Below are 22021 nucleotides of genomic sequence, written 5' to 3' on the forward strand. Positions count from 1 at the left end.
GTTCAACGTTCAATCTGGTGACAATCGTGCACTCCGCTGCTCGGAGCGCGAAATAATACTATTTCACAGTTCTAATCTACATTCACGCGTCAACTCTCACCATGTCGGAACCCTATTTCTCAACTGATCAGCGCCGCTGGCTAACAAATCAGCTAGACCAGTACAACTACTGCTATGAGTACAACGACCTCATTGAGTTCTGGACATCCCTATACGAGATTTTCTTCGAATGCTGGCCAGAGTGTGATGCTTTGTTCCCTGACTTACCCAACACTCAGTCTCTCTCTGAAGAGCAGCACCGTCAGGTGTTTCAGGCCGTTAAACAGAGGAAATATGTGGGTACCAAGATTCTATGGAGTGCACAAGCTGACCACTCAATAGCGCATTAAAACTTGGTTTCGATCCCAAAAGGCCTTAGCAGGATACATTCCGTTCACAATCGTGTCGGTGCATAATCAGAATGCGACGTTACAGGCCGAAGAAGAGTTCATAGAGAATTGGGTGGATGTCACAGGTGATGAGCCTGCCAGCGGCGACGTCAAGGATGGTGGGAGCACTAACATCGAGGCCCAGGGAGATGGCGCTTCGATTGATCGGATCGAGGATGGTGGGAGTACTAACACCGAGGCGGGGGATGGCTTAGATTTAGACTTCGATGGCTTAGATTTGGACTTCGATTGATCGGATCTCAAGGTGCCTAGATAAAATTAGAACAATGTGCTTGCGACTTCTATTTAGTTAGCTATGGACGAAGTATCTAACTGATCTACCATACTGCTCCTTCAGGTGGTTGATTGCACTGTTCAAGACAACTTAGGCCTGTGCGTGAGACAGAATCCAACAGAATCCAACAGGTATAGCATACATAAGTTTACACACCATTTTCATTTTTCGGGACAACTTGAAGTGCGCGCATTTAATCTTGCAGTGACCTCATTCAACATACAAGATCTCGTCATGCCTGCAGCACGCTGGACCTCAGACGTACAAATGGAGTGGCTTCAAGAGCGCCTCCCCCAATATCTCACAGAGCACGTGAAGGAAAAAGATTATTCGCGTTTTTGGCCCACCTTGATTGGGGACTGGTTTAAACAGTTCCCAGAGGAAGCGGTAGTATTTCCCGACATTCCCGCTGACGCCCTTTCGCCGGAGCAACGTATTGAGGTGGGAGAAGCTGAAAGCAGGCGCAAAATAGTAAGCCCATCTATAATGAACATATTACTATTTACTGACGTGCTTCAGCAACTCCGGACTTGGTTTCATTGGCGTGCGAACGCGTCCAAGAAAAACCGTCGCCTGAAAAAGGAGACAACTGTCTTCGATGACGTGCTGCAGCCAAAACGACGTGCTAAGTCCGAGGCTGAGCTGTACTCCGATATCTACTACGATGAGCGGATTAGACCATTGGTGAAGGCTGAGGAAGAGGCTGGGAAGGTGTCGTCGGGCAGACGAGTTGCGCTGGGGCGTAAATTTTCTAAAGAGCTGTTGGATGATGAGGATGAGGAGGTCAAGGTTCAGATTCGTGACATGTACGAGAAGCAGTAGAAAACTCACGAGAGGTCTGGCAAGAAGAATTTTTTAGATGAGGATACCGAGGATGACTGTGTGCCATTTGATGCGGAGGGAATTGCGCAGTAAGTGGTTTCTGTGAATAGAGTTCAATAGTTAACATTCAAGCAGGGGCATAGACGACTTACCCATTATCTGCCGGCGATTCGCGCAATTGGTCAAGAAGAAGACCGGTTTCCTCGTGTCCTTCATGTTTGCTGGTCCAGATCCAAGAAACGACTGGGATATGACCTCATTATCGTAAGTTTACGTATCGGGTATAGACTGTTTACTCACGCCGAGACTCTGATGTATTCAAGTTGCCATCCCTCTGAAACTCCACAAGGCAGAACCTTCGCCCAGTTATACCAAACAGCCAATAGGAATTTCCTAGAGGCGTTTCAGCAATATGCGGAAATAATCTTCCGTGCGTTTTTAATCTGCAAGTTGCTAGTTGGCTTACCTAATTTATATCATGCAGCATCCGACAAGCGCAAGCCTAACGTTACTGTAGGGAACGAGGACATGGAGTGCGGTGAGGAATTTGAAGTGTATGATGAAGAGGTGCCCGATGGCCATGACGACGTCGAAGAGGACAATGACATCGAGTCCTTTGGTCAAGGGGAAGAGGAGCAAGAGGATCATGAAGGTGGGTAGATTGGTCGGTCTTTATATTTTTTATCATCAGCTGATGCATCCGCCTGATGCATCACAAGGCTCCTTGCCGCTGCCTGATGCTTCACTGGGTGATGCATCTGATGCATCAGGAGCCACGCCTGATGCATCAATAGGTGCAATGGTACGTACCCTTTCATTTGCAATACGTATCTATTCACGTTGATGCACCCCTGCAGTCTGATGCATCATCATCATACTCTAACTATAATGGTGTCTCCGCACCAATTCCTCATTCGTATCTACCAGCATACGTACCCCCTGTGACCACCAATTCAGTTCCCAACTCGTTCGGACCATTCTATGCGCCCCAAATGTCCACCACTTCGGTTCCTAGTTCTTTTACTCCGGCGTATACTGCCCCTCTCATGTCCACTGATGGGTTTACACCGGTCTACAACCCCTCTGTGTCGACCCCCAACTTCTCATTCCCCAATATGTGGCAAGATCTCAATTGGACTGATCCAGTCTTCCAAACGTCTCCGGCCTCTGCTGCTGCTTGGCTCCAGGAAAATTTATCACCGGTTTCTGCTGAGCGCACTAGTCTGCATGAGTCCAGTGCTGACTCGCTCCCAGTCTTGCCTCATCCCAACCCACCCTCGCTCCCAGTCTTGCCTCATCCCAACCCACCCTTGCTCCCAGTCTTGCCTCATCCCAACCCACCCCAGCTCCCCAGTACACCCAACAATTCTCTCTCCGCTGTCATAACCAAGCCAATCACCGAAAAAATCATCCTCGAGCCCAAGGCCGCCCAAAAACCCAAGGCCGCCCCAAAACCCAAGGCCGTCCGCAAGCCCAAGGCCGCCACCACCCCCACGATTACTAACCCACCCGGAGCTGAGTCTAGTTCACCAGGGGATGCAGCTCCTGGTGGAATTACCAATGACTCTACGAACACACGTGCATCTAAGCGTGTCCCAGTTAAGTCCAGGCGTAACGAGCTGGCGGATGCAATTGGTACTGGGCCTTCCATGAAACGGCCTGTGCAGAACGGGTCTGCGGGTGCTCAACAGTATGTTATCCTGCTCATTTTTCTTTCGATGCCTGCTAAGAGCTCTTAGGAAGAAGCGGGCAAAGGTCTAGTATGGTTGTTCTTCATGCTGTCATCATCATAGTCTTGCTAATTTCTTGATATAATGTCCCTACTCAGTCTAATAGTTATCTTGTACCTGTCGAGAAATATAATACATCATTTTGCGCGCATGGTTCAAATGCTAATGTTTGACTGTGAGCAAGAATAGGTGTGCGAGAGTGAAATTGCTAACATTGATGCATCAACATATATACATCACCGAAATTTTGTGCTACGGACTTCATGAAATTTGGTTGTAGGAGAATGATGCATTACTCGCTATGTACTTGGTAACAGTGTCAATTGATAGATAGTAGTAGCCCATCTGCCCAGAACCCGCCGAGAATATTCATATTGCTAGAATTGAGCGCCTGAGGATTAACAACAAGGTGGAATGCTGCTGGTGCACCCACCGTACCCGCTGTATTGCCAGAACCCATACCCGCCGTATGCTGGTGCACAGTGACCGTACCCGCCGTGCGCCCCAGAACCCGCCAAGACGCATCTGTACCTGCAGCCATATTGCTAGAATTGAGCGCTGAGGATCAGTAATAACAAGGTGGGATGCTGCTGGTGCACCCACCGTACCCGCTGTATTGCCAGAACCCGTACCCACCGTATGCTGGTGCACTGTACCCCCCATGCGCTCCAGAACCCCCCAAGACGCATCTGTACCTGCGGCCATATGCTGAAAGTGAGCGCTGACGGGCCACTGAGGATAAGTAACAAGGTGGAATGCTGCTGGTGCACCCACCATACCCGCTGTATTGCCAGAACCTGCCCCGCTGAATACCATAAATGGACAATACCGCCCATCAAAGAAGGCGGGCGGGAGGGCGCTCCGAAAATAATGCATCATATCCCGCTGTATGGCCAGAACCCGCCAAAGGCGCTCCATACCGTAAATGGACAACCCGCCAAACACGCTACATACCGTAAATGGACAGCACCGCATCAAATGATGCATCATAGCAAGCATCACAGGCATGCATCATATAGCATTGCTGATGCATCGTGCTGCATCAGTGATGCATTATGATGCACCCTATTTACCTGCCTATGGATTGTAACAGTGTTGCATCACTCCTACCTTACAACTACAACGCATTCATGCATCAATATGACAGGCTCGCCTGGTCGAACACGATCGGGGTGGACTTAGTCACTTGGGTGGAGGGACCGCGCGTACTGTGCTCTTTTAGGTGGTTACACTTGCCTCGTGTTTCCATAGACGCCCAGGGAATGAGGGTTTGCCTCCATTAAGGCTGCAGCAAGAATCGTTATCATGATGTGTCTTTCCCGACCCTACTATAACATCCTGAACGCTGATCCGATGTGCATCTCCACAACTTCCAAAATGGATCCAATTGAGATGATGCAATTGGTACTTCTCGGCTCCACCCTCCCTGACCGATACGTTCTTGTTTGTGCCCCTGCAGCACTTCGAGAGAGCCCCGAGTCAGCACCAGAGTAGTAGTGCTAGTAATGAAACACGCTTTCCCACACTACGCCGTTACCAAGTAGCTCAGTAATGCGACCTAATGTTGCTTCTAAGGCGCCTTCAACGACGAATGATATTGTCAAATAATGCGTAGGTGGTCTGCGCGTATGAATACGGCATCTTTAGCCCTAGGTTGGAAGTGAACGAATGAGAAATGAGTCAAGGAATTTGGAATACATTCAAAGAGCCCATCACGAACTCACCATACATCCACACAACCCCCTTCGCATCAGCCGACACAATCGAAGCAAAGCGCGACAATATCCCCTTACACTTTTCCTCAAACAGTTGCATTATCTTCAGATCGATCGCCTATTATGTCCATCCGAGTCAATCGACAACTGACAAGACAGGGTAGGTAGCACGTACAAAACACCACTCCATGGCCAACTCACCCATCACTTCCTTCAAATGAAGCTCGTTCAAGTGGAAAAAACGGCCGCTGGCGCAGCCCGCGTGTCGTCCGCAAGGCCTTTACCCGGAGTCCACTCTGAAAGAAGATACATGCGGATGTGCCTGTTGGCCCGTGGCATCAGGAATGAATGCCTGATCATCGGTAAGAATATAAAGCTCACGCACCCAGGTGCGGATGAATATGGGAGTGGATTACGATGTTTCTGCATGTACTCCAAGTGCTCCTGCAAAGTACGAATAAAGATTGGGGGGCCGTTACCCACGGTGAATTGTGCTGACATTCGTGATGGATGGATGGGCGCGGCGCCTTGTAATAATACTGTATATTCGAATCCAATATATGTATCGTTGTGCTTTACGTGCGTGACCCGTGACTGGACGGGTCGATATCAAGACACTGCTTGAAATTGACACGACCAGTTTCCTGGGAGATGCATACAGCAGTGCAATGTATGAGTCCGAGTATCCAATACAGTTAGCACTAGTGTGAAGCGCGATCTACATACAATCGCAACACCCAAAAAACACAAATACATCAGCCCAAAGATGGGAAAATGCATCACGCACCCCAAACGCGTCGGGACAGCGTTGTTTCGAAGCGGCCGTTCCAAGCCATTTGGGCCAGCAGTGCAGTACTAGAAGACGTGACTGCATTCGACTCAGACTGATCCGATAGGAGATTCGATTGTAGTATGTTCTTGGTGTTCGTGATTCTCTCGAAGGACATAAAAGCAAGGGAAGGAGTGACGACACACACGACTGTACAAAAGAAATACAGCGTAAGGGCAAAAACGCAACGCGCAATATATATAAAAAGAAACGAAACGAGACAGAATGGAAGTTATCATGCACCAAAGGCGCAAACTCACACGGACAACATCCCTCAAACGGGATACGACAGATGCTCATGCCACAGACGTCGCCTTCGTCGCCATTGTTATCGGTTCCAGTGTTCCAGTGTTAGCGACGCTCCAGTGTTGGGTGATGTGCGTTGATGGTGGCGAATATTTGAGGTGATGCAGTGAGGAGATGATTTGGGGTTATTTGGTATTGTGTACACGTCAATTGGGTAATTATGTAGGTGTCAAAGTTGAACGTTCTGCACGTTGACAACGTCGAAGTCGAGAACTTGCAGGTTTGAACCATCACGCCAGATATGCTCATTCTGTCTTCAAGGTTGCGTTCTCGATATGCCTGAGATTTACGTTCATGAAGACAGTAAGTACTTATCTTGTATACGGGAGATCGGGTCGGACTCCGGAAGGCTGGTCAACTGGTCCTCCTCATGAATACATCTTTTCGCCCATCTCAGGACTACACATCCAGGACTGCAAACCCCACCAAAAGGACCGTCAAATTTTCATACGAAGCACCCTTATGCGAGTCGAAAGAATTGTAAAATTGTGACGGCTATTGACCATCGTCTGGCTTAGACTTGACACCTTCATAACTTATAAGTTAATTGGATACTTTATCACAGAAGTTATATCAGTGAACATGTTCTAGTTACACTGCACACCTACGGCATATCGACATGTACGAACCGTCCTTATCCTCGGAAATGTCAGGAAGGGCACCATTATCTCGCTTGTGTCTCTGGCCAATCGGGATGTTCACCGACTCTTGGACCGTAAGATCGGAAGTACCTGGGATAATTGGTCTCACTGTTTGTCCTAGCCACCGCATCTCCCTTATGATCGCGAGACTGACGTTCCCCAGAGGTATCCATGTCTGACGCGTTCGTGATTCACATTACCGGCCCCACGTACCCCGCAGACTGGTGACCATACCTACCTGAATAAACCCATCAGTCCCATAGCCAGGAACATACACGCCATCAGCGGCCTGAGCCTATGTCGTGAGTTCATCCTTTGCACACCTCTCGAATCATTTTAATCGATCAATTGCTAGGGAATCCTGCCGTATCGTCTTCTGACAACTCAAATATTGTTCGTCGCACGTAGAAACTGACGCTATTCGGATGTGCAGGTGTAGCGCTAGTGCCTAAGACTGAGCTGAGCCACTACCCGTCAGATTGTGATTATCAACTGCAAGTACTTTGCTTCCATGGGTCCAGTATTCGTGCTCGGAGCAAGTGTCACGAAGAATTCTAGAGGACAAACAGTTGTTGGATAGGATAGGGAAGTGGCTGGGCATTAACCTGGTGCACGACTATACTATCGAAGAATATGATACAGGCGTGCCGTAGCGCTTTCAATATCAATTAGGTTCGCCGACGTTTGAATGTGCTTGTGCGACTTCGAGATCTTGGACGGACAGAATTGACTGACTGAGCGATTATCGTGGTACAATCCTGCCCCGGTGCTAGTGAGCAATTTCCACCCGGTGGAATCAATTAGCAAGAGAAGCCCTTGGACACCATCCATCAGGACGCTACTATTGGCGGATAAGTAGAATATAATGTCGAAGAACCTTCTGCACGTCAAGACAAAAGGCTGCAATTGGAGGAGAGTAGCTAATCAAAAATTCAGAATTCGCAAGGAGTTGCGCGTTTCTGCGTTAGAGTGTAAATCCGAGTGCCCACGCAATGACGTGCAGCGGAAGATGATGGTATAGGACAAAGAAGTACCACTAAGTAATAGTGCCTGATGAATAATTGGTATCCAATGTCTGCTCTGAAGGATATCTACGTGTATATAAGTATCGTCAAGGGACGAGTCGACCAACGACAACCACTCAGAGATATCTAGTCTTCAACAACAGAAAACATACGTCTACGATATTTCTACGGTTCTGATGTCCATCATATCGTGGACAGAAGCTATGTCTTTGACTTGTGCAATGATATCATAATCCGACGCGATTCTCTTGAATTCTCCAGAGCGCTGCCGCATTAGCAAAAATGCAGCAAAAGGCTGTGCAAGGCGAACCAATAATCGCAATGCTCGTGAGTCAGAGTCCGAATAAACTTCCGGCTCATTTCTGAAGGGGGCCAATCGTGCAACAGAGATTCGGGCACGGAGCAATCTTCCATGCTCTGCGTATCGTCTGCAGGATCAGGCAGGTCAAGGATATGGCGACTCCATGGGCGGACGAGTAGGAATGTCAGTCCGGTGCGCAGCGGTCTTGCCTGCGAGAATGGAATGAACTTGTGTTTCGTGGTGATCTGCAGGTCATGAAGCCCGTCTGCCTTGACTTCATATGTGCGTGTCTCTTGATCTCGACCAGGCATCGGCATGGCATCTGTGACAGGGAATACAATGCAAGGCAGTTGCAACCGGCGGTGCGCAAAACGAGGAGCGCTCAGATAGTCAAGCGTCTGATACAATCTCGAAGCCGACTCTAGAGCGACAGCATCTCGAAGTGAGGAGACTGATGACTGAATCGTATCTTCGGATAGAGACGACTCCGCGTATGGCGGAGGTTCGTACGAGGAGATGTCGGCTGGCAGACAACTGTTGAACTCGGAAGGTTTTCCGACCCAGTCCAAGGCAGTAATATCGCCCGACTGAGCTACGATTTCCTGCAAGAGCCTTCCGAGCGCATTCTGCTTATTCTCGCCGTAAAGGATAGGTAGTTGGATGCCGAAGATGTCAAACAACGAATATGCGATGTCTTCCGCCACAGTGGTGACACGCGTAGATACCCATCGGAGTTTCTCTCGGGCATCTCTCATCCCTGGTTGGAAGGCGACGAGGGCACGTGCATCTATGCCCGTCGCATCTTCCAACTCATTCATTATCTTGACAGATCCCTTGTGGTTTGGCGAGTGGTCGTCAAGATACAGGGACCAATCTTGTTGGTAGAAGAGAATGACTTTAGGAGCCAGAAATTCCGGGACGGTCCATCCCCTGGTGTTCCAAGCGCTCTCCGCCAGAGCGCCGGACTTTGAAGAAGGCGGAACATCCGATAGGTAGACAACTGTGAGCGCTGAATTGCGATACCAGGCAAACATGGAGGTGAGTGATTTTTGGAGCTCGACATTGTTCTTCTGGTCGATGCAACATGTATCAACCCACGCCCAGTGATACCCTGCATCACGGACAATTCTGCAGAATGACTGCAACTTTACGAGACCACTAGATGCCTTCAACTTGTATACGACCCTGCCATGGACGTCATGCAGCAGTGGCTCCGTGTCTTCCCACCTATGCGATAGCATGACACAACCGAAGTACATCGCCACCGCTTCTGCGATGTGCCCCGTTCGGAGGTCAGGGTGCTTCATTGTTGATAGCAGAAGCTCTTTATACTCTGCGCTCGTTTTGAAGGTACTTATCTGTGCTTCTCGATCACATAAAAGCCCAGTGACAGTGTTGAGTAGGCGAAGCGGGGCAGTATCGAGCTGAACGTGGATGACCTTTCGAATAATGCCCGCTACTTCAGAAGTGTTATCTTCAGCAGTAGATGAATCCCCTGCATTGCGGGCAGTCGTGCTAATGGCGAGTATCTGCAGCATGATGCATGAAGTTTGGTCTAATTGCATTATACGAGTCAATGGATGGAAACATGCCTTTGAGTCAGAGACTTGAGCCTTGGCATCAAAAAGACGTGATATTAGATGGCGAAGGGGCGGAAAATGAACGGAAAAGTACCTTTGATACCGGTTTCTTGGGAGTACCCTCGGGCACTGCCCACTCTGAGATTTTATCTTGACCTCCACTGAGGATGTGTTTACCATCTATGGAGAAAGTGACACATCATACCCAGGCTGAGTGCTGGAAGATGGCGATGGTTTGTCGATCTGAGAACCGCCAGAGACGGACGTAGTTGTCACAAGATGCGGAAGCGACATGGCTGCCCGCGGGATGAATGGAAATGGAGAGGATCTCGTGAGTATGGCCCATCCAGGGATTGCCGACCTGCTTCCAAGTGGATATATCCCACTCCCGTATATTGGGATCCTTTTCATCGCCCGTTGTGAGAAGTCGAGTGCCATCGGGTGTCCACGCGAGTGAGCAGTTCCATCGTGTATAAGTGCTAGCATTGAACATTGCGACACATTCCCTTGTGGCTGAATTGACAATCATAATGCTTCCTGTTGCAATCGCAAGAAGTTTGCCAGACGGCGAATATCGAACACAGTTGGCCCAACCACTAATGATTGGACTTCCTTGAGGCTTCCATGTTTTCGTGCTCCAGAGTTTTGTCATTTTGTCTTTTGAACCAGTGGCTAACACTGTTCCATCGGGGGAAAAGTCCAGCGATGAAATCCGATCAGAATGGGCTTTGATGGGTCGGGTTAGAGGTTCCCCAGTTTCTCCGTGCCAGGCAATGATCTCTCCCCACTCATCACCACTTACTATCACTTGCCCATCTCTTGATACTGCCCATCTCAACACCTGACTACGATGCCCCTCCAACTTCTTCAACACCGTACCTGTATTTAAGTCCCACAGACGAAGCGTCTTGTCATACGAGCCTGTGATCATTCGTCGTCTATCGGGGAAAACTCCTACAGCGCGTGGTGCCAACGCCCTCATGATCTGCAAACGTTCGACAGGGTGCGGTGCTTGGAATGAGCTGCGACATTTTACTGGAGGTTGCTGGTGTTGAACAATGAACACGGCCGGGGTGGTCTTTGGCGGAGGGTTTGTGGGTGTCTTGCTGCTGCAGTGACGTCACTGCATCAACCTGTCCCTTGTTTCCATAGACGCCCAGGGCGTGAGAGTTTGCCTCCATTAAGGCTGCAGCAAGAATACATCCCATTATCTTCCTCGACGGTATCACACTAGTGTGCCTCTGCATATCGGTCCAACTTGCGTACATCTCCACACCTTCCAAAACACATACCCTTGCACTTACATAATTGTGACAGTGCGGTTGGTACTTCCCGGCTCTCGAATCAGGCTGATGGTGCTTACCGCGCATCAGTGTGGCGCAGGCTGGATGGCCGCATGAATAATGTATTGTATGTGCTATTGCTCTATACCGCTGCTCTTACTTAAAGAAATGTAGATTCGATCTTAATATTCTCCCTTGTCTTATGCGCGGACTTCTACTTCGTGTTGCAAGAGAAGAAAGGCCAACAACTTACGACGAGCTCCCATCACAACTTGCCCTCGAGGCCCACTTTCTGTCTCACGTTTGATTAATTATTAATAGCCTTTTGCCAAAAGTAGTTGAAAGTGCGATCTCGCAAACAACTCCAGATTTTTGGGACCACCATGACTGAGGGAGCTGGCTTCCGCGAATGCGCAATAGGTTTTTTCCTGTTGCCCGAATCATGTAACAGTGGATCTCCAGATGGATGCTTCTGACTGTGGGCCTTCAACCTTAAGCCGTCTGAGAGCCACAGTCTTCTTTGGCTGAGTTGATCGTTATCGATGAATGTCTGCGTTGGTGAAGCTTTTGGATGGATAGAGGTGAGTGAGATAGCTGAAGCTAAGCCACTTAAGTTCGCGGTGCTAGCTGAACTACATAATTACAAACAGTAATCGTTCTCCGATGCTCGATGCTAGCTGAGTAGATGCCACGAGCAGGGATTACAGCTCTGCTGGTAAATTCACTGCCAACGAATTCTCATTCAACCGTCTTCTTTCTTCGAACAAGCTTCAAGGTCGTCGATTCAACTAAGGGAAACTATCTCATTATGGCCAGGTTCTGCCCTATCGCACCTGAGTTCTGCCATAGGCACTCTCCTGTCGGACATGAATGTGGATGTGCCACGAGTCTCGATGACATGAGTGAGTTCGGGGCACAGTACAAATGGGCTTACTGATATCGATACAGATATCGCGCAGGAGCTCGACACTGGAAAATGTGTTCCTCCACTCTCCGATCAGTGGATACCAATCATAATGCCATATACAATCATGTTCTGAATCAATTCCATTTCATGTTTATGTGGCCGTCGGAGGTTGACGAAGTGTCTGGACCCCGACTCTGATCCGCTTGAATCGGCATCCTTATTATCCTTCGCTGTTGCCCACAACACTACCTTCAGGCAGTGGGTTTTTCCAGCTTCGTGCGCTTGCGGCCCAATTTTATTCCTGAGCTTACTCCGACATCAGCTGTCACTCGGTTAAGCCTCTACCATTGTGTTTTTCACGATCAAGAGTCCGCATTCTCATGATAGGCTGGCGTGAATTTTGTTTTCGAATTTACGGATTAAATAATATCTAGCTGTAGCTATAACGTGCGCGAGCACAGACTCCTGACAAACAACGAACGAAAAACAGACCCGCGCTTTAGCTTGACACTAGACTCACACTTTTTGACGGTAAGGGTCAACTCACCAACCAACCTGTGATCCGACTTATGACACTGATGATCTAGATGAATCTCTTGACGATCATTCTCCTGGCATTAACAGCTGTCAGTCATCTTGATGCACGAGCCATGCCCAGCCTACAGACCACCGACTCCATCTCATGCACTTGGCTGGCGTGTGGGGAAACGTGTCCGGGAGATACCGCGGACATGAGAGCTTGCGGTTCAGGCAGTGCCCTGTCATATCAGTACTGTTGTGATTGATGACCGCAATGACGGAGGAGGTTGAGGTGTAGCAGTATGGGGAAGTGCTGGAAAGAGGGAGTAGGAAATGTCAGTGATTAAACACGAATGTACTATGGGTCTCGGAAACGCGATATTGACTTAGAACCACGACATGAGCGAGTTCGGTGCATGGTACAATAGTACAAATGAGCTTACTGATATCATGAAGGAACTCGACTAGAGCATTTGTTCCCCCACTCTCCGACGTGGACACCAATGATACTAGATACCACTTTGAAGATTCTGATTCAATCCTGATTCAATCAATTCAGTTTGATGTTCATGCGGCCGTTTGCCCCACAAGGGAGGGGCCTGTTTCGCCTGAATCGGAGTGCTTTGAACATTTCCTATCCTCGTTGCCCACGATACCGAATTTTCCAGCTCCGTTCTGCGGCCCAGTTTTATCCCCGAGCTTACCGTGACTGCACACTCGGCTGACTCTTGGTTAAGCCTCTACCTCTGTGTTTTTCGTGATCAAGAGTTCTCATAATTGGCAGGCGTGGATGCTGGTTTCGAACTTACGGATTAATTTTTAACGAGCAACAGCTATAAAGCGCGGCACAGAACTGACGAAAAACAAACGAAAAACAAACCCTCGCATTAGCTAGACACTAGACTCGCACGTTTTGAGGGCAAGGGTTAATTCATCAACCTGTAGATCTGACTTGTGACACTGATGATCTAAATGAATCTCTTGACGATCATTCTCCTGGCATTGACAGCTGTCAGTCTTAGTGCACAAGCCATGCCCGGCTCAGAGACCGCCGACGCCGATCATTGGTGAGGAGATTAAGCTTGCGTACCGATGGTGAATCGTGCCGGCGCTCGCGATGAATAGATGAGCCCTGCGCCTTGTAATAGTATTGCATATTCGAATCTGAAATATATCGCGGTGCTTTACGTGCGTGACTAGTCGCGTTTGTCTGACATCGACACAACCAGTTCGTGGGAGATGCGAGCAGTGCAGTAAATGGATGTGTCCGAGCATCGATACAGTTAGTGCTACAGCCCAGGATGCACGTTGTAAAGCGCGATCCACGCACGGCCGCAATCGCAATCAAGAACGTCAACAGCAATCGACGTTATAAAATTGCCAATATCAAACTGTTAGCTCGGAGACAGATCCGCTACTAGCTCGAAGACGGATCATACCGCTAACACAAAGACATTCGCCTTCCCGTTCAGCAGTAACTAAACGCCGCCCCCAAAATACAAAACCACCAGCAAAAAGCCTCAAAGACGAAAAAATCTATCACGCACCCTAAGCGCGTCTGTCCATGGGACATTGGTGTTTCGAAGCGGCCGTTCCAAGCCATTTGAGCAAGGAGTGCACGTTGAAGACGTGACTGCATTCGCCCCAAACTGTTCCGATAGGGGGGTTCGATGTAAATGTGGGTGAAGTATGGAGGTATGATTGTTAGTACTTTCTTGGACTGTATAAATAAATACAGCATAAGGGCAAAAACACAATGAACATCAAACAACGAGAAAAACGAGACAGAATGGACAACATCGACACAACAGATGCCACAGACTTCGCCCTCATGGTCACCGTGGTCGGTATTTCTTGTGTTCCAGCGCCATTGTGCAACGACGCTCCAGTGTTTGATGTGCGTTGGTGGGTGATGCAGTGAGGGGGACTCCGACTTAAGGTTATTTGGCAATTATTTGGTATTGTGTACGCGTCAACACTTGAACGTTTTGAATTATCACGCCGCTTCACGCGCAAGCCTGCACAGTGCTCATTCTGTCTGTCCTCAATATGTCTGAGATTTGCATTCACGAAGGCAGGACAGCATAGTCAGGTATCTTGTATAACAACTAAGGATCGGAATCCCTCGAGGCTTCCACATTTTCGTGCTCCAGAGTTTCGTCATTTGGTCGACGTCTTTTGAACCAGTGGTTAGCATTGTTCCATCGGGAGAACAGTCCAGCGATGAGATCCGCGATCCGATCGGTGTGGGCTTTGATGGGTTGGGCTATTATGGGTTCCCCAGTTTCTCTGTGCTAGGCAATGAACTCTCCGTTCGCATCACCGCTTGCCCGTCACTTGATGCTGCCAATGTCAACACCTGACTACGATGCCCCTCCATCTTCTTCAACACTGTACCTGTCTTTAAGTCCCGTAGGTGAAGCGTCTTGTTGTACGAGCCTATGACCATTCATCGTCTATCGGGGAAAATTGCTACAGCGCGTGTGACGCCCCCATGATCTCCAAACATTTGAAGGGTTGCTGTGCCTGGGATGAGCTGGGACATTTTACTGGAGGTTGATGGTGTTGAAAAATGAACACGGTCGGGGTGGTCTTTGTCGGAGGGTGTGCGGGTGTCTTGCTGCAGAGGTTCGTATACTATCGTTGTTATGCTTTCACTGCATTAACCTGCCTCTTGTTTCTATAGACGTCCAGGACATGAGAGTTTGCCTCCATTATGGCTACAACAAGAATCATCCTCCTTGGCGGTATCACACTGGTATTATGCCTCTGCATATCGGTCCAACGTGTATCTTCACACCTTCCAAAATGCATCCCCTCGCATTTAATCATGACAACGTGGTTGGTACTTCCCGGCTCTCGAATTAGGCTGACAGCACCTACAGCCCATTAGTATATCAAAGGCTGGGTGGTCGCATGAATAATGTCTTGTGAATATTCTTGTCCTAAATCACTACTCTCACGCAAGGAAATGTAGATGTGATCATTGGTATTTTCCTTTGTCTGATGCGCGGGCTTCTACTTCGTGTTGCACCAGAGAAGAAAGCCCAACGATTTACGACGAACTCCCCTCATAGATTGTGGCCCCAGGGAGACAACGGAAACAAACTGAATATACAAATTGAGGACCTCAGCTCCCATACCAAAACCCCCGGCACTCCCTGCTGCTATTCTCCCCCCACTTGCACCACTTAATGTCCTCCCCACATCCCTACGCATGACAACAGAACACTTGGGTCTTTTTGACACCGGCTACGGTGCAACTTCTGCTGCTCGCGACATACATTCCTGGACACGTTGTCCCACATGGCTTCCAATTGCATGTGACGTCGGTGGTGTCTAAGCCCGGCATGGCTCGGGCACTAAGAGGACTGACAGCTGTCAATGACAAGAGAATGATTGTCAAGAGATCCATCTAGACCATCGGTGTCATAAGTCGGATCTACAGGTCGATGAATTAACCCTTACTGTCAAAAAGTGCGAGTCTAGTGTCAAGTCGACGTTGAGGGTTTGTTTTTCGTTTGTTGTCTGTCAGTTCTGTGCTCATATGCTTTATAGCTGCTGCTCGCTAAAAATAATTAGCGAGTTCGAAAACAGCATTCACGCCTGCCAATCATGACAACTCTTGATCGCACGTTGCTATCCTCGTTCCACTCGTTCTCAGATAAAGCTGAGTCACAGGCAACCAAAGCTGGAAAAATCCAACTGCCTGAAGGTAGCGTTGTGGGCAACAGAGAGGTGATATTCCAAGCACTCTTCTTCAAACGAATCGATCTTCAACCTCCCTTGTAGCGCCGACTCGGACGGGTCATCGAATGAAATATTCAGTGCGTTTTTTTTTTGGCTCCGGTGCAACTTTTTTTCCTCTGCAGGCCAGCCGTTGATACGAATGGTGGAGATGTGGCGTCTGTTCACCACCTGATGGACATCGTGACCCCAGAGATATTGTAGTTGTGTGTATTTTTTGAAGATCAGCTTTGAGCGGTTTAAAACCAAGTGCGAGTGTAGTGTCAAGCCAAAGCGTTGGTCTGTTTTTCATTCGTTGCTTGTCATTTCTGTGCTCGCACTGCTGCTAGAGATGTTTTAATCCGTAAATTCTATCATACTATGAAAACCACAAGGCTTAACCAAGTGCCACATGATTTCGGAGCAAGCTCAGGGATAAAATTAGGCCACAAGCGGAAGTGGGAAGCCCCAGTGTTGTGGGCAACAAGGATGCCGATTCGGGCGGATCAAAGTCGAAGTCCAGAGGAGTCCAGACACTTCCAGCTAAGTATCCTCATATCGATAGACCAAGATTCGGATTTTCGCTTAAGCGCTTTTATTTGTCCTTGGAGCCATACCAAACAGAGGCATACCTTCCCGTACTATCTGCTTTGATATAACTTGAACCTTTGGGAGTACTTGACTGTGCTCGGGAACCATTAACAATTGCCATTCTGATACATTTCGTGGCTGAAGAGGCAAGACCCTTTTATTTATCTAGCTCCACAAGTAAACAGAGGCGCTTAGACGAATTTTCCAAACCCTGTGTCAAATCAACCTCCCTTGTAGGGTCGACGGCCACATGAACAGGGAACGACGATCCAGAACATTCAAGATTGCATATGGCATCATGATTTGAGGAGTGTCCACTGATCGGAGAGTGGGGGAACAAATTTTCCAGTCTCGAGCTCCTTCGCGATATCATCTGTATCGATATCAGTAAGCCCATTTGTACTGTGCCGCGAACTCACTCATGGCATCATGGTGCCAAGCCAATGTTGCGTTTTTGGAAACCCATGGCCCATTCACAAATTTCTTCATGTCCGACAGGAGAGTGCCTACGGCAGAACTCGCGATAGGGCAGAACCTGACCATGACTTGAAGTCGCGGGACTTGCAGAATACAACGAGATACTAGTCGCTCGTAGTCCGACGACCTTGAAGCTTGAAATTAAGTTTGAAGAAGGAAGATGGCAGTCGAATGAGAATTAGCGGCAGTGATTCAACTACCAGAGTTTTATTCCTCGCTTGTGGCATGTACTCAGCTAGTATCGAGCATCTGCGAGCATCGGAGACAAATCGCGTCGACGGCATGGTGGTACCGTGTAGATACGATATACTGGTGGTCCCCTGTCGGCCGGTTCGGAAATGTAGAGAAGGTGGAATGAATACTACAAGCAATCCGTTCGCCTTCGGACGCCTTCCGCTGTCTTGGTCGTCGTTGGTGTTGCCGTATTGCTCGACGGCACTGCAGCTTTGTCGGTTTACGAGCTCGCAACGATGTCAGCCTGAGCCACCTGATGTTGCTGGATGGATATATCCTTTTGGGCTATAGCCCTAAAACTAGGATACATCATCCAGTAAGATTATCCATTATCTATTATCCAGATGGATGTATCCCATGGTGGATCCCATCTGTTGCATACACAGCCGCATTAATTTCGCATTTTTGAAACTCAGCTGTTTGTCATTCCAGGATATATTCATTATTCACAAAACATATCCCATTTTGGTCACCTCCTCATGTCAGGTCTTCCCACATTATTCCCACACATCACATGTTCGCCCCCACAACACCAAAAACATCGCCCATTTTGGGAATCTCCACAATATCAATTGTTCCCACACCCTCCCCATATCACTGCAGCTTCACCACCACACCACAATTGCTCCCCTTTCATATATAAGTAGTAGTTTGGTTTATATATGTATAATATAATATAATAGACCGCTTTTTTTGTCTATTTGTGTACTTGCTCCTCCTCCAGGACCCTTTCAAAATGATGTAGGATATAAAACATTTTCGCACTTTCGCCCCTTTGACAAGGAAGTGTCCTAGGGTATTCAGAACATGATTATGAGTATATATGAAGATATTCCCAACTTTATTTGACCCTCTGAAGTGTCCTACATCAATAAATATAACACATATACAGAAAAACACAAAATATGTTCCCATTTAATTACTTGTAGATGGATAGACTTGTAAAAATGATTCCCAGCACCTATTCAGTAATATGAACAATGTATCATGTAAGTTAGCTACGACGTGCGTAGCTAGAGGCGATGCGAGTGCGAAGGGGGTAGATAGACCGCTGAAGGAATGATAATGATTAGTGTTAGCTTCAAATGACGGATGACGGATGCGAGAGATATCGTGAATCGGTAAACGAGAGTGACCGCGTTATAGCAATGATAAGAGAAGGTAATGAGACGAGTTCTTCGGGGCGTTCTTCTGGGGGATCTACTGTTCTATTCTGCTGCTTATTAGGAATGTACATGGGCTACTTATACTGTAAAATGAGGAAGGGTCGTCCTAGAATAGTTAAAGGCAAGGGCTCGGTGTACGGTCGGTGAAAGCGGTAGCTGAAGGGAGTGGCGTTTGTATTTGATAGTGTAGCGAGAGAATGATATAAGAGTTGTTGACAAGGTGAAGACGGCGGTATTACGAATGGAGGAACAGTAACGACAGGAAGGGTTTAGCGAGCGATAGGAATTGAAAGGATAGGTACTAATAAAAGGGGTCGGGTATTGTGCTTGACAAACGGTCCAGGCGTTGACGTGGTGGTTGCGGTGAGAGGAGTATCGGCATGTTCCGGCGATAAACGTTTGGTAATTCTTACACCTCCCTCCAAGTACGAATATCAACCGTCCTCGGTTGATCCATAGGACCAACTAAGCATCAAACGACTCGGGAAGACCTGCAATCGCATCCGTGTCAATGAATTGTGTGACTTCGAGCATGACTGGAGAGCGCACGTGATAAGGAATGATGTGGAATGCGGCGAACTTAAGTTTGGACACTGATCCGTCAACTTCGGCGAGGTAGTAGGCTCCGTTTGAGGTACGCGCGACAACGACCATGGGACCGAAATAACGAGGCTTGCACTTGGCGTTTGAGGACGGTTCAATTTTCTTGTTGAGTACCAAGACGAGGTCGCCGGGTTTGAATGTCCGGTCTGCGATGGTGTTTGCGAAACGGCGCTTGAAGTCTTTGACAGACGCATAGCGGCTTGTGAGAATGCGCTCATGGATACGTGCAAGGTCGTCGTCGCGTTTAGCGAGCTGGCGGGCACATAGGGAGATGAGCTCATCTGTGGTAAGGATAGAACCGAAGTCCGGCAGAAGAAAGGTTGCTTCGATGATATCGAGCGGAAGGAGGGGTTCGACGCTGTGTGCCATGTAAAACGGTGTGTGTCCCGTTGATTTACGAGTCGTGACGCGGTCGGCCCAAAAGACGTGCGGGGCTAAAACTGGCCATTGTGTGATGTCGCCGTTACATGCTTTGACGAGCGAATCGCGAATCGTGCGGTGCAAACGTTCGACGATACCATTGGCTTTTGAGTTGTAGGCCGAAATGCGAATGTGATGGATGTGGTATGTAGACGCGAGCCAGTCTAGCGCGGCAACGAACGGTGTGCCATTGTCCGTGACAATTTCCTCCACTCCGCCCCAACGACACAGCAATTCTTCAAAAATAAATGCACCGAGTGTGCGACCAGTCTCTTTTTGTAGCATGCGCCACTCAGGCCATGCGGTGAGCGAACAGCGAGCTTGAACGATGTATGAAAATCCGTGAGATGTTGGCATATACATGGAGTCGGTGTAAGCTTTTCGAAAGAGTGGCGCGGGAACAGCGACTGTTGGCGGAAGAATGACTTTTCAACAGAGCGAAGCTGACATTGATGACATGTTTTGAGGTACCATGCGAGGTCACAATCGAGGGATGGCCACCAAAAACGGTCAGCAATGGTGCGTCGTGTGGAATAAATTCCCTTATGCCCAAGATTGTCGTGGGTTTCCTGGAGAATTCGAGCATGATCGAGCTGAAAAATAACAAGCTGATGACGACCTGTGGGATTACGACGCCAAAGTCGTTTATTCTGAACAAAAAATTGTGCTGCTCGCTTAAGGAAGCGAGTGCGGTCAGAGCGCTGCATACCCGAAGGCAGTGCGAGCGTCTCAAGATAGCACTGGATGACCCGAAGATCATCGTCATGCTTCTGCGAAGCCTCGTCACTTGGGATCGTGATTGCTAGGTCAGTACTCAGACCGGTTTCCATAGACGCAAAAACCTGTGTCTTCGTCATCATTCCCTGTCGTCCGTTGTGCGAGTCTATTGCAGCCCATAAACCACATCCAAGAACTTCATCTATCCAATCCTCTACATCCTGCGAGTCTTCTTCGTCGTCTTCATTGTCTTCTGGTGCGCGGCGACGCCGTGATAAGCCATCAGGGCCAATGTGCCTGGATCCCAGAATGTGTTTGAGCGTGAAGTCGAAGAGTAAAATTCCCGCGATCCACCGGTTGATGGCAGCATTCGGCTGAATATCTGGGTTGTTCAGCATGCCCTTAATATACTTCGCGTCCACTTCTACTGTGAGATTCTTGACACCTATTGTCCAAACTTTCGTTGCCTTGAGCGCGCGAAAAAGACCGTAGAGTTCGATCTTGGCCTGTGAGTAACGAGATTCATGTTCGTTCCAGGTAATGGAGCCGAAACGAGAGGGCCGTCGCTGCAAGTTGTCATCTAACTGAAGTAGAATCCATCCACAGGCAATATATGATGAGTCGACGGCAAGAATGACTGGATTAGAGGATTTGTAGTCAATAGGGCGAATAGTGGGGGATTGAATTACAGCTTGTTTGAGGGTGTCCATGGCTGTTTGTGCGTGTTCGTCCCAAATGAAAGGTACAGCATTGCGGGTGAGATTGGTAAGTGGTCGTGCAATGAGGGCATAATCCTTGATCCAGTCGTGAATAGTGCCTGCTATGCCGAGAAATCCTCGGACTTCGGTGCGTGAAGTGCAGGGTGACCATTTCTTGATTTTCGCAACTTTAGACTCATCAGGGATACGTCCCTTATAAGTGCACCGCTGACCAACTACTATTACCTCCGGTACGCAAATAAAAAGCTTCTTAGCTGATACTGTGGCTCCAGCATGCTTGAGTTGGTGTAGAACTTGGTTGACATCTAAGCAGTGCTCCCAGACGAAGCGTCGAATACCAGGATTTTCGGGGATTGTTTCAAACATGCTATCCAAGAGCTCGTACCATGTGCTTGGTCCAAGAACGTTGACGTCATCTTGAAAATTTGGTGCGATCTTGATCTCGTGCTGCAAAATGAAAGCAACATCATTCTGGAAGATGGCAGGTGAATCTGTCCAACCCATGGGTAGAGCAGTGAGACGAAAGGTGCCGAGAGGTGTTTGGAAGGTTGTAAGATCATGTGATTCTTCGGCAAGTGCACGATGATCGAAACCGACAAATAAATCCATCATCGTATAAATAGATCGTCCGGCTGACTGCTCTGCAAATAGCTCAACATACGGAAGAGTAGCAGCGTCTTTGACAGTGACTGTGTTAAGGGGCTGGAGGTTGTGGACAATGCGAATGGAGCCATTTTTCTTTGCAACACAGAACCAGCTAGATTGATAGGAGCTGTTCAATGGTTCATAAATCCCTGACGCGATTTTTGACTTAATGAGGGAAATGACCTCATCGCGGATTCCCGGTGGGATGGGTGGCTGATGATGTACCCATGGAGTGTGCTCTATGGTCGGAATGATAACCGGTGGGAAATAGTCATCCCGAAATCGGCCTTTCTCCGTCTCGTCCCATGCTAGTGCTAACTCGTTGAGAGATAAGACATGTGC

General features: G+C 48.4%; 4 protein-coding genes across 4 annotated transcripts; 3 read left to right on the forward strand and 1 right to left on the reverse strand.

The window, feature by feature from the left end:
• Positions 1–101: 101 nt before the first annotated feature.
• EDB91DRAFT_1247898 (uncharacterized protein) lies at positions 102–681 on the forward strand (the record flags this gene model as incomplete). The annotated part of the gene is made up of 2 exons (XM_041322864.1): positions 102–335; positions 382–681. 2 exons carry the CDS (start codon positions 102–104, stop codon positions 679–681), a joined length of 534 nt encoding a protein of 177 aa, XP_041177799.1.
• Positions 682–972: 291 nt separating this feature from the next.
• EDB91DRAFT_1009558 (uncharacterized protein) lies at positions 973–1512 on the forward strand (the record flags this gene model as incomplete). Its single annotated transcript, XM_041312393.1, has 2 exons — positions 973–1194; positions 1243–1512. Coding segments are annotated over 2 exons (492 nt in total), but the record flags the coding sequence as incomplete, so codon positions are not given.
• A 4532-nt stretch (positions 1513–6044) lies between these two features.
• Positions 6045–6994, forward strand: EDB91DRAFT_1081640 (uncharacterized protein; the record flags this gene model as incomplete). The annotated part of the gene is made up of 5 exons (XM_041315402.1): positions 6045–6196; positions 6233–6287; positions 6387–6428; positions 6717–6840; positions 6930–6994. The coding sequence occupies 5 exons, from the start codon at positions 6045–6047 to the stop codon at positions 6992–6994; spliced, it is 438 nt and encodes a 145-aa protein (XP_041177801.1).
• A 690-nt stretch (positions 6995–7684) lies between these two features.
• On the reverse strand, positions 7685–9966 carry EDB91DRAFT_1346712 (heterokaryon incompatibility protein-domain-containing protein; the record flags this gene model as incomplete). Its single annotated transcript, XM_041325895.1, has 3 exons — positions 7685–9705; positions 9767–9833; positions 9878–9966. 3 exons carry the CDS (start codon positions 9964–9966, stop codon positions 8065–8067), a joined length of 1797 nt encoding a protein of 598 aa, XP_041177802.1. The 3' UTR covers positions 7685–8064.
• Between the last annotated feature and the right edge of the window lie 12055 nt (positions 9967–22021).

Source organism: Suillus paluster (genome assembly GCF_016628075.1).
Source record: "Suillus paluster strain FC165 chromosome Unknown EDB91scaffold_22, whole genome shotgun sequence".
NCBI classification, from domain to species: Eukaryota; Fungi; Basidiomycota; class Agaricomycetes; order Boletales; family Suillaceae; genus Suillus; species Suillus paluster.